Genomic DNA, 12,026 nt, shown 5'->3' on the forward strand with positions numbered 1-12,026 from the left:
ATGGTCTTATGTGGGCTGAGAACTATGAACCCTGTTCTGGCTACCTTTTTACATTAATGAGTTTTTGGACCAGTGCAATGCTTTCTTGTTGCATGAAACTGTGGCTGGGAAATCTCTTAAAATTATGAAACATTTATTTGAGCTTTACTGAAAAATGCAAGCTTTTGCTCCCAATGTATCAGTCGTCTTGGGCAGAAGGAGACATTGGAGTAAGTTACCTTTTAATGTAGATGGCTTAGGGACTTCCTTTGGGATTTAATTTTTTTTCCATTTTGTTTTTTGTTCCAAAATTGTCATCGTAAAATCTGAAGAAAAAAGCAGAGGCTTGTTTGCAGTATTTTGTCTCAGTGCCTGGAGAATATTCTAACTTTTGTTCTGCAAATGCAATCCTGATTGAATCCTGAAAATATTCTATCATATCTGTTCTACATACACAAATGAGTTTACATTTTTGTGTGTGTTTTACAGTGCTGTTATTTCTGATATAGAATATTACTTTGCGTTCACAGCAGGAGCTAAAAACAAATTTTTAATCTCAGCAAGGTTCCTGTGAATCAGAAATTTTCACTGCTGTTTCATGAGGTTGAACAATACCTCAAATACCAGTTCAAGACCTATACTAATTTTCATGTCTGTATGCACTCCTGTTTAAGGTACTGTTATCTGCTAGACTGCAATGAATGTAAATTATACATTCCTCTTTCAGTTCCCATGCAAATTATGTAGCTTTGTGATGGGATACTCTGTGGGGTAGAGCTTTGAGATAGATTTCCCTGGACTTCTACTTACAGTGAGCTCCCTAAAGAACAGAAAGGCTTTTCAATTTTCAGAAAAATGGGAGCAACTTAAAGAGGAGAGAATCAAAGTTAAGGCAAAACAAAGACATCATAAATCCCATGTGTCCCTGTGGTGTAGGTGTCAGCTTCATGTCAGTGCGGATCAGGCTTCAATTTGTTTTTTAGGCTTGGTTTCAGTGCTGCCCGAGTTCCGCACTCTCTAGCCTGCAGAATGCATCTCTTTGCCACTCGTGCGGTGGTGGTACCTGTCTGCTCCTGTGCATGGAGCTTGTCATCTTTACAACACCCTTTCTTAGCTTCAGTGGTAGAATTTGAAATGGAGGTAATCGTAGTTAATTGTAAAAGACCTTTGTTCTTATTTTTTCTGGTCAGTTTCTTTATAGTGTATTTTGTATGAGAGTCCATGCCCATTTTAAAGTCTTGTACTGAGGATTTTCCAGTGGTTTGTCCATTTTTCATCTTTCCTTTAAATTAAATTTACTATGGTAAACCAGAGATGACTGTTAAAAGTAAGGTTCTGTTTTCTCTCCCTTTGAAGTATGAAGGAGTATAAAATATCACTGGCCTTTTTGGTTTATTTGCATCAGGCTCTTAATTACTTTATTTATTGCCTTTTAGAAGTAAGTGTGAAACTTGCCTGCCTTTTGATCTTAAACTACAAAAACTACTGTGTTAAAGGTCCTCATCGTTTAAAATTCCCCCTGCTCTGTCTTTGTAGCCATTCCTCATTTGTTCCTAGTAATTGCTATGAACTCTTTTTCTTGTCTCTTTAGTTCATGAAATGCAAAACAGATAGCTGTTCATGACTTTGGCAGCTAAGGAATGTCATTTAACTGTTGAGACAAAGTTTATCTTTTTAACTATTCCACCTAAGTTGATACTACAAATCTCTACTGTAAACAGGACTGTAAAATTTTGCTGTCATTGACAGGTCAGGGAGAGTGATCAGCTTTTCAAAATTATTAATATAGACATATGTGTTGTTACAGTTGTTCCACTGCATTTTTCCTCTGCCTGCCTCCACCTGCTTTCCTTTCCTGAGCAGATGTGTAAGAAGCCTTGACACAGGCAGCACTTTTATGCTTTGCTTGCACTGATGGAAATTCTTGACTAATTATGGAGCTTTTACTAATCCTTTTTACTATCTTTCCTTGAAGGAATTAAGGCTTTCTGCATGGTCTATCTGCTGTACCCTTTCCTTTGCCAAAAGCCATGGGCTAATTTCAGCCAAACTTCAAAAAGCACAGTCTTCAGGCTTTTTTTTTTTTTTTTTTTTTTTTTTAAAGTGGATGGCTGGGTGAAGGAAACCCAACTGAGTGCTTCCCACTGCAGAGCAGCAGACAGAACTCACTTATGAACCTTCCATTATGCTCCAGCTGGTCAGGTATTTTGGAGGAGAGCGTGCACAAGGACACAAAAGACAGAAGGTTGTATTTCACTTCCTTTAAATTAGTAATAAAACAGTGCAGTGAGCTGAGCTCTTCTCAGATAGGGATGTATTTTAGCAAATTATTTTTCCTCTCCCATGCAAGCACTAGGCATCTTGGTAGTAAGAAAGTTGGCATAACTTCTCCCTTTAGACAAAAAAAAAAAAAAGCCTGTATTTCTTTGTGACCAGGCTTCAGTGAAGTGAGAATAACAAGAGTATAAAGAATAAAACGTTACAGATGTACAAGGGAGGATTTAGAATTTCTTCGACACATGAAAAATCATTCCCAGTGTAGATATTTTAGGTAGCTTATTCATACATTATGCTAAAGGGTGAGGAATGCCAGGCAATATTCCGCCTCCAGCCCTCAAATGTGAGCAAGACCTGAGAAACTTACATACTTCTGCATACCTCCTTATCAGAAATCAGATTCTAATCTTGGATATCTTTTCAGCAGAGAGGCAGTAGCTCACCTGAATTGCAGCTGACTTTACTGGATGATCCAGTCCCTTCCAATCCCATGTTCACAGCCTGGTGGTTGTAAACTGTGTGACATATACCTACAAAATTCACCTTACAGTGGGGTAGCAACTTACTTGCCTTGGTATTACCATGATTGTTGCTGGTAGCCTCCTGAAGGCTGTACAGGTAGAACTGAGTTCTAAGGTGAGATTTATTTTTTTTTTCCCCTTAAACCAAGTACTATTGTGTTTGCACACTGACAAAAATAAAGCTAGTAACTTTATATTGAAAGGTGGAGGGGTTGGCTGGGGGGGACAAAGATGCTGTTGATGAACAGCTCAAAAATATGTATACCAGTATAAGTAAAATAATGTGGACTCATGACTGTTCATGCTGAGAAAAACAGCTCTGCTCTGGTGTCCAATTTACTTTCTCAGCACAGTCCGGGATTTCTGGGGAAACAAAATAATCAGCTATTTTCTAGAAAAGAAGAGCTCTAATTCTCCACATACTCTAGTTTTCATTCTTTGAAAAGTTTATACTTACAGAATATTTTCGTATCTTACATGTTAAGAGCTAATGTCCTTTCACAGGCAAAATATTTCATTCACTAAACAGGAGTTTTTCCACACAAAACTTCCTTCCACAGACCATTTCTCCTCTACAGGGAAAACTAACACCCTTCTAATATTCTGTACAGCAGGCAATGGCGCATCTACCAGTACAACAGAAAAAATGCAAGAACATGCAGAAATGGTAAGAAAGTCATTACCAGTGTGCGAGAGGCAGTGTAAGATGAATGCTGAAAGTTGCTTTTTTCCCTTAATGTGAAGTAATTATTGGTGCAAGAATGTCAACTGTTTATTGGTAGTTGTTTTTAATACTGCTGAGGTTTTTTTGTGGGAGCAAACGAAAACTTTTCCATGATTCCCCAAGTCAGTGTGTGGTAGTGCTGAGTGGCTGTTTTGGTGCTGGAAGGTGACCGGGCAGTGAGGTGCAGTCCCTGCTCAGCCCTTGTGTTCCCTGTGCCCTGAGCCAAGGCAGCAGGATTCTGGCAGTTTCCAGGTGCAGAAAGTGTGTCACTACTAACTGTGGAAGTACCAGTAAGCCACAGTAGTAGTAGGCAGTCGTGCTGCTGGAGAACTAAAACAAAGTCTGACCATTTTTCCTTACAAGAGCTTTAGTTTAATTTCATTACCAAATCCTACTTTTTGGTAATCTCTCCTAATTAATAATAATTACAGCTTTTAAACATGTAAGTGATGTGGTCTACTTCAGAGGTGTGTAAAGTAACATAACATTGTTGTCAGTAACAAGGCTGCCTTTGGGTTTTTTTGATGCAGGAAAAAAAAAAATCTTCACACAATTGCTGAAGGTACAGCAGTACAAACCATAACTTTGAATCTACTTTTGAGAGGTTATAAAGTAAACCTATAGAATGGCTTGAGATAGACCTATTTCTGTGACTTCTGAAGGATTATTTTAATGAATTATTCATGCCTTTGTATCAGCTGTCTTAGATCTGCATCAGATGTTTGATACATAAAGCATGGTTTCTTTTTTCCCAATAAAATTCAACTTTTTTTGCCTTTGTTTCAGAAAGACTTAGTCCAATGTGAAGGAACCTTCCTGAGCAGAATGGATTCTGGCACTCAGCCCATTGTTGCCAAAAGCAGGTTTTGGAGAGCTAAAATCTTGTGAACCTGCAGCATGTTCAGGAGTAAGGCAAGTGAACTGCAGGCCCTTAGAAAATAATGTTAAGACTTTATAATAGTCTCTAATTTTTATGTATTGTGGCATTGTATTGGTGTGAAACCTGACTTGTAGCCTTTCACCTTCCCCTTCAGTTGTATCCTGACTGTTTTGGACTCTGTCAGAAAGCCACATAAAAAGGTAAAAAAAGCTAAAAGGCATTTATTTAATTTGGAGTTTGTTTTCAGGTAGACTGTGATTCTACAGTAATTTTACCACAGAGTTGTTTGTGTAGTCACTCTAGGTAAGTTCAGCATGCAAACAGTACGTTTGTTGTTCTAGTCTGTCTTCTGCCATTTAAATGTGAATGTAGGTAGGAGTCTTTCTTCCAACTTCTGTGTGCAGTACTGTTATTACATGTACAAAAAAAATAGCATTTCTTTTCCTCTTGCAAGGCAGCAGAGACAGCTGTTGGTAGAAACTTCTGGCTGTGCTGAAAACTGACACCAATTTCAGGCATTATATGCCTTTTTTTAGATCAGACTGGTTACTGATGACATGGTTTCATAAAAGTGACAGTTGTGCATCTCTTGAAGTTGAACCGTGGTATACTTGATTACATTATCAGTAATTGTTTTAAGTTTGAACAGACAATTTCCAAAGCTGACTTTCACTGGACTATCACATACAGGTAAATTCATTAGTACTAGTCTCCTTGCAGGTCAGCATTGCCCATTTTAAGTATGTGTATTTCTTTGAAGTTTTAATGCTGAGGTGTCTAGTAGAGTGATGGGAGTTTCTTCCAGCTTGTAGCGAGACATCTATGAACTCCCACTACAGGAGGAGAAGAGACTTTACTGCAAGCCTAAGTATGTTCTGTTTTCATCATTATAAAACAAAAAACAGTACAAATGTTAAACTTTCTTAGGGATGAAGGACAAATTTCATTCATTTAGATGAAAAGCTTTACTTTTTCAGGAACTTTTCTTCCTAGAAATAATGGGCTATTTGTGTAGTGAACAGAATACTTGGCCTTTTAACTTAAGAACTTCTCATGGTCTTTCACAGCATTTGTGGGGAACTAATAAAAAATAGTATGTAGAGAGACTTCTATGCACACTAAAGTGTGTAAAAGTAGGGTCTCTTCTGCTCCTGAAACGTTTTCAGAAATCTAGATAACGTTTTTGCTTCAATTTTTTTTTCCTCCCTCCATCACCCAAGTTGTGGAAAGCCTTAAACATGAAGCTGAGATAGCCCCAGCTGAAGTAGCAGCTGCGTTTCAGGTAAGATGTGTTTCACACGGAATGTATGTGTAGCAAGATGCAGAGACAGATAAGGAAACAGCAAGTGTTCTGCCTTATGCAGATGTCTGTCCCACTTGAGAACAGTTCCTCTAGGACCCTGGTCAACTTAAGCAGGGATAGTTGCAGGCATGCTGGCATTCATTTTCTGAAGGCAAGTCTGCTTGTAATGTTACGAGGATGTTTCAGTTTGACAAGCACAGGACTAAGCCTTTTAGGATCCAATTTTAACCTTGTACTTGTAAAAGAAGAGTAATTATTATTTCCTTATTTTAGGAACTGCAGTGCTAGAATTAAGATAAAGGGGAAAGCTTTGAAAGCAAAAGCAGCTTTTTTTTTTTTTTTTTTTTTTTCCCCAGTAATTGGAAAATACCCATGTTCTAGTTGAATAAACTAGCAGCCCCTCTACCAGCATAGATGTGGTGTGCTGACTGGGACTGGAAGGGTGGGGTGGTATGTGGTGTGTCTCTGCATCTAAGCAATGGGTTATACTGGACCAGAGCCTGACTTTCTAATTGCACTAACAGAGAGCAGCCTTAGCCTCTCATCACGCAGGACTCCAGAGCCAGCAGCAGGTAATGCCAGGAAGCTCCCTCCTGTAAATACCACTTGCCCCTGCAGCAGACTCCAGCCATGAGGAGAGCTCTGGTAAGTGTCAGTTCACTACTTCTAATGCGTGGTGAGACCTAGAAATGTCACTCTTGGGAGGCAGGGTATAACCTCTGCTGTAGGATGGTCACTCATAAATAACCCTTGCATGTCCAAACTACAAATGAATTAGATGATAGATAGATAGATATAAGGTAGTTGTTAAATGCAAACATACTAATACATATGTACAATTTATTTAAAATACTTTTTAACATACATATAAAAACCCCTCACTATTTATACAGTCTAAGTTCTAGCAACATATACAAATACTGAGCAACTACAATACATGCTGAGGTAAGAACATACATTCTGGGAGAATACTCAAGCCAAACAAGATTGAAATACACTTTATATCCATATGTCTTCACATGTAAGAGAGACCCATTAAATGTACCTCTGCTTGTATTGTACACAGGAGAATTCTAATCTTAACTGTGTTGTGCAACTTAAATTTGGGAATCAATGTTTAACAGTTTGTAGCATACATTTTTAAACCCAACTGTTACATATTCAAACTTATCTTCTTAGCCCTAGCAGATACCGTGTTCAAAGTTGAAAGCAGGGAGCAAAGCTTGGGACCAGTTTCTTTCAGAAAAGGGACTGACTTAAATTCTTAAAAACATCCATTCCAGTCAGCAGCTCATGCTGCTCAGATAATGAAACTGCATTACGGCTGCTTAAAAAATAACCCACTGTAGAGAAAAACTGTTTAATTCTTACACCATCTTAGCCTACAGTCTATCCACAGTTCTACCGTACCAGGCCTACAGTAAAAAATTAAATCTAAGCATGTTAATTGTACTAACTTGAACGCATCCATTTATTCTTATGGTAGATTAATTTTTCTAAGCCTAAACTGACACAGTTTGAGAAGCCAGAGGTTTCTTAACTTGGCTGGAATGTCACATCTGGGTGCAAACAAATAACTTCCCACCCCTTTCAAATAAAATCAGCTCAGATAATTTCAAAGTCATAGTTTCTGCTGAGGGGTAAGAACACTTACCTGTTTAAGCAAAACTTCAAAGATTGCAGACTAGTTTTATCAAGCAGAAAAATCTGCAATAACATCAGAAGTACAACTATAGGCAGGAATTTCTTGTTCATGAATGGGTCTTATATACCACCCTTACTTACATTCACATTTAGGCTTAGACACCTAATTCTAAAAATAAAAAAAAAATAAATAAATCAATGAATGAATGAACAAAAAATTGTAGACTTGGGCTTTAAGAATGCGTAATAATGTATTCTGTATGTTGAATAGGCCACAAGTAATTTTGGATTTACTGAGTTTATCTAGAGCCCTTGCGCAAACAAATTTTCAGGTGAGAAATTAGGCTACCGTACTGGTATAAAGACATGGTGGCAGCCCTCTTGAACAGTAGTTTAGTTCTGATTTGGATGTTCTCCACCTAGTTTAGGGACCCTGGGCAATAAAGGCTGACTTGAATTACATCACAGAAACAGTAACCAAGGAAGTCCATAAAACTGGGCTGTGCAGGTAGGGGGTTTCACATGTATAAATTAATTCAGCATCCTCCCAACAGTGCTGTTACAATAAAAATGAAGCATTTTTATTGTGAGTTTTTTCTACTACTTAGGTTAAAAAGCTGTGCTTTGTTTCTAACAAGATAAAAAATGGCAAATATGACATCCAAATTTTTTTCATTTTGTGATTACCTAGCTAAAACTAGTCTGCTTTATCCCAAATTTCGAAGACTGACTGCAATGTTTTCATAGTAAAGAACACTGGAACATTCAAAGGATACGAATTCCATTAAATGCTTCTGAAATGGACATTCTTTGGAACAGTACTGGTTCTCTTGCAAAGGTTGTGGAATCTACTATACTTCTAATAAGAACAATCATAAGAAAAGCCCTAAGGCTTTTTCAGTTGTGCTAAAACGTACCATATGTGCTAAACACGTGTGTAACACAAACTGTGCACCATTAGAATATCTGTGTGCTTCCTTAAGCACTCACAAAAGTATATACATATCTTCCTTTGTATATGCTCACATCTTAACACACAACAATAGATACTCTGGGCAGGGGGACAGGGAAAACCTTTCTGAATTCAGTCACCTGGAACACCTGGATGCTTCTTGCACACTGACCATCAAGGAAGTCTGAATTCGAGGCAGATGCCATTCAGAGTAGCCTTCACTTAGTAGGGAAAAATGTAAAAGCAGTTGCTATGTAGTTTGCTTGTATAACTTTGTGCCTCCTGGATCCCTAGGAAGGAACAAGACTGAGTGGCTTAAGGAGATGAGGCAGAAAACAGATTGCACGGACAACAGATTCTAGTTTTGGAAGACTAACAAAAATGGTGGGAACCTTCTGAGGAACACACAGCTGCTGATTCCTAATCCTGTGAACAAAAGCTGAAATAACATGATTTAAAATCAAAACTATTTTATGCCATGAAGTTAATAGGATTTTTGCCATCAGTCCTGATGACAGTAGTTTTTAAAGTCTAAAGTTGTGCAGGCATTTTACAGGGTAAAATGAATTTTAGAAGCTATAGTGCTTACATACAGATCTTAGAAAGTTAGGAGCTTTGGGTTTGTTTGGGGTTTTTTATCCCCCAGAAATAGTACCATTAGCAAGAAATTATTGGCTTTCGTACTTTAAACTGTTTCTCCCAATTTATCATTCACATCTATGAATTACTGAAGCTAATCTTGAAGAGTTCTTTGCTCATGTCTGACAGACAATTGTACAGTAGTAATAAAGTCCATGGTTTTGCAGGAGACAAGCTGTAATTATATATACAGCTTCAGGAAAGGCAGAATTACTGGTTTCCCAGACTTCCAATACCACATCTTTTGGTTCAACACTGTATTATTTAAGACTAACAATACCAAAACAATGCAATTAAAAAATGAAACTGTCAGCTTTATGGAACTGGCTTTTAAAAACAAGCCACCACTCTACCTTACTTATGAGCTAACTTAGTTCATCCTTACTCCCAGTGGAATGGGCCATGCTCTGTGGTACCTGGTACACCAATTCGTCGGCAGCACCTGGCCCCGGTTGCCCCTTTGGTGTATCGTACAGCGCCTGTGCTGATGATGTGCTGTCTGTCCTAGATAAGAGTTTATTGTAAGTTCCCACCAGTGGAGGAGCTTGATTCCCTGCAGCTTTGAAGGTGGAAATGGAAGGAATGCCAAGAGGTGTGCTGGGATGGCTGGACATGTCCATGATTATTGGAGTTGCATATTCTGGTCCAGTTATAGGTAGCGGTTCAGCGTAAGCGTGGTAAACTTCTTGTATGGGTGAATTGTAAGGGTCCAAATCAGCATAACTTGCTTCTTTTCCTTCCTCTGGTTTAAAGGTTGATCTCTGATGAAGCGTGCCGACAATTCCCCCTACCAGTGGCTGAGCATACTCTGTGTTGCAAGCCCCAACAAAACAAAATAAAAACACACTTAATGGAAATTTTTTTTTACAGTGGCATCACATCAAATGCAACCTGTGAATAGTGTCACAGAAATTATTATCCTAGATCAAACCAGTGGTCCTTCTCTGTCTGCCAGTACCAACTGCTTTGGAAAAAAGTAATTTCTAACAAATAGTTAAAGCCACGGGGATAGCCATAACATCCCAATTTCTCAGGTTTATACTTCTTCCCATGTGAGCTGCAATTTCCCATGCTGTAAATCTGCCTCAAAACAAAGTTTTTTGAAATGTTCTTCCTTGCCAAATTAGAATTAAGTGAAATTATCCTGCCTAGCTTTGGACAAAAAGTGGTCCTTGGGGTAGAGGGTTTATCCTCTGAGGGGGGGGACGCCTACATGTGGTCAGCTGAGATGTTTTAGTTCAACAGATCATCTGAGTTACAAAAGCTGGAGCAGAGAAACCTGGCTAGCTGGGTGAAAACAGACAAGCAGCCAAAAAGAGAAAAGTAATTCTGCCTGCTGTGAAACCGTAATTCCTGCACATCTGCATATTTCTGCCATTGGTACATAAGCGTAGAACCAAAGGCAGCACGGTCATCTTCCTCTAATGACTGGTTCACCAAGGAAAGAGCAAATATCATTATCAGTAATTCCTCCTTTTCTAGATAAAAAGAATTACTTAATCCATACAGTCAGTGTAGGGAACCAAGTGCCACATTTCAGATGTGTGCATAAAGATCATGGGGTGAAATTATTTGCAGTGCATGAAAACATAACCAGAAAAATCCTTCAACGCTTTATGGGGTTTAGGAACACATACAAGTAAAGAAACTTTCAGTTACTGCATTAACTTCAGAAAGTGTCTATCCACAGGACATCAAGTCAATTAATACCTACTTTTATGATACTCCGAGAACAGATTTGAAAAAGCCTGCATTTTAAGGAATGCACTTACTAACAGAACCATTCGTTTCTCCTCTGTTCCCCAAAACAAACAGGAAACAATTAAATGTAGCCAAATTCCTGACATTTTTTGGCATGTCATGTACATATATATATATATATATATATAGTATTACACATCCCACAGAAACAGTAAAATGTACCTGCAGACTCTGTTTGCAGCATTGTTGGGACTTCTCTTGGTCTTAGGTGACTAATTTCACTGTTGCTGTAGCGTACAGGAGTTTCTTCATGTTCTGCTGATTTGGTCGGGAGAAACTGCTTCATTCCTTTCCACCATCCTTCATGGATTTGAAAAAAAACCAACAACCACCCAAGACTGCATATATACTGTGTTTTAAGCTACTAAAATATTATAACAACTTGATTATCAGTATTTGCATGACCCTAAGGTTACAAGGTATTTTAACATTTTCTGGCAGACTGAAGATTGAGAGATGACAATATTACTCTTGCCCAATCAACTTGCCTGAATGCTCCCCCTTCAAACACCTGCAGAACTGCTCCAGTCTAGTGAATCTATCCCTGAATGTCCATGAGCCACAGCTACTCACCATATTAATAAACTCATAAAATACAACACAGAAAATACTAAAAAGTCAGCCATTATTCCAATTTGTAAATCAAATATTTACATAAAATTTTAGACAAATCTCAGTTACAACCTAAGAGTACCTTTAATTAATGTGGTTTCTGGCTGTTAATATCATGGTTTCTAACTCACATTGTTGAAAAAGGTTCATCAGTGAATATTGCCAAAAACCTGAATAAAAAGGATTTTCACTGAAGTGGAAGTGAAAAGGAGTGACTGTGGTCATGAACATTTTCTTGAGGGAAGGTAGGGAGAGTTGGTTTTGTTAGGTCGCCCCCATCCCTTCCTCCAGTAGCCAGAGTCATTCTAGTTTTGCTGTCCATTACCATATTTCATTCCAGCTCTAAGAGACCATCCTGTAGGTAAAGGCCAAAAAACAGGAGATTCAAAACCCCAGAACACTGTTTAACAAAATCTGAGGTAGCCTGTGGCAGGGGACAGACAGAGGTTCCACAGAGAAGTGTAGCAACATTATTTTGATACTGCATTTTGCCAAATTTCCTTTTAAAACAGGCCTGCATACTGAACATCTAAATTTAAGCAAACAAGAAATAAAAAAATCTGGTATGATGTCCATCATTGACACTTAAATACAGGATATTTTTGAGTCTAATATTGTAAGACAACAATGCTGTGACCTATCAGAAACAGCCATGTAATAAATACAGATAAGGTCATTAAAGGGTTTCTTGTCTAAAGGATAAGGCTTACTTAAAACTGCCAGAGAGCAAACAC

General features: G+C 38.2%; 2 protein-coding genes across 16 annotated transcripts in view; one reads left to right on the forward strand and one right to left on the reverse strand.

Annotated features, from left to right (window-relative positions):
• The window catches only part of LOC142033816 (cell cycle control protein 50C-like), a 37,579-nt gene that overhangs the window by 20,629 nt on the left and 4,924 nt on the right, over nucleotides 1-12,026 (forward strand). For 4 of the 13 annotated variants that reach the window (XR_012651344.1, XR_012651345.1, XM_075034279.1 and 1 more), the window contains 5 exons: nucleotides 2,084-3,444; nucleotides 4,288-4,413; nucleotides 4,536-4,581; nucleotides 5,602-5,663; nucleotides 6,209-6,329. The gene's annotated coding sequence lies outside the window, so the exon portion shown is untranslated. Of the gene's footprint in view, nucleotides 1-2,083; nucleotides 3,479-4,287; nucleotides 4,414-4,535; nucleotides 4,582-5,186; nucleotides 5,250-5,601; nucleotides 5,664-6,208; nucleotides 6,330-12,026 lie in introns of all 13 variants that reach the window. The other 9 variants (XM_075034286.1, XM_075034283.1, XM_075034284.1 and 6 more) reach the window with 9 other exon arrangements.
• Nucleotides 6,505-12,026, reverse strand: part of DCBLD2 (discoidin, CUB and LCCL domain containing 2) — a 243,216-nt gene continuing 237,694 nt past the window's right edge. For all 3 annotated transcript variants that reach the window (XM_075034251.1, XM_075034250.1, XM_075034249.1), the window contains 2 exons: nucleotides 10,843-10,980; nucleotides 6,505-9,727 (listed from right to left, as the gene is read on the reverse strand). In XM_075034251.1, the coding sequence (XP_074890352.1) occupies nucleotides 9,285-9,727; nucleotides 10,843-10,980 (581 nt within the window). In that variant the 3' untranslated portion in view covers nucleotides 6,505-9,284. The remainder of the gene's footprint in view (nucleotides 9,728-10,842; nucleotides 10,981-12,026) is intronic.

This window comes from Buteo buteo, chromosome 8 (assembly GCF_964188355.1).
Source record: "Buteo buteo chromosome 8, bButBut1.hap1.1, whole genome shotgun sequence".
In the NCBI taxonomy this organism is placed as follows: Eukaryota; Metazoa; Chordata; class Aves; order Accipitriformes; family Accipitridae; genus Buteo; species Buteo buteo.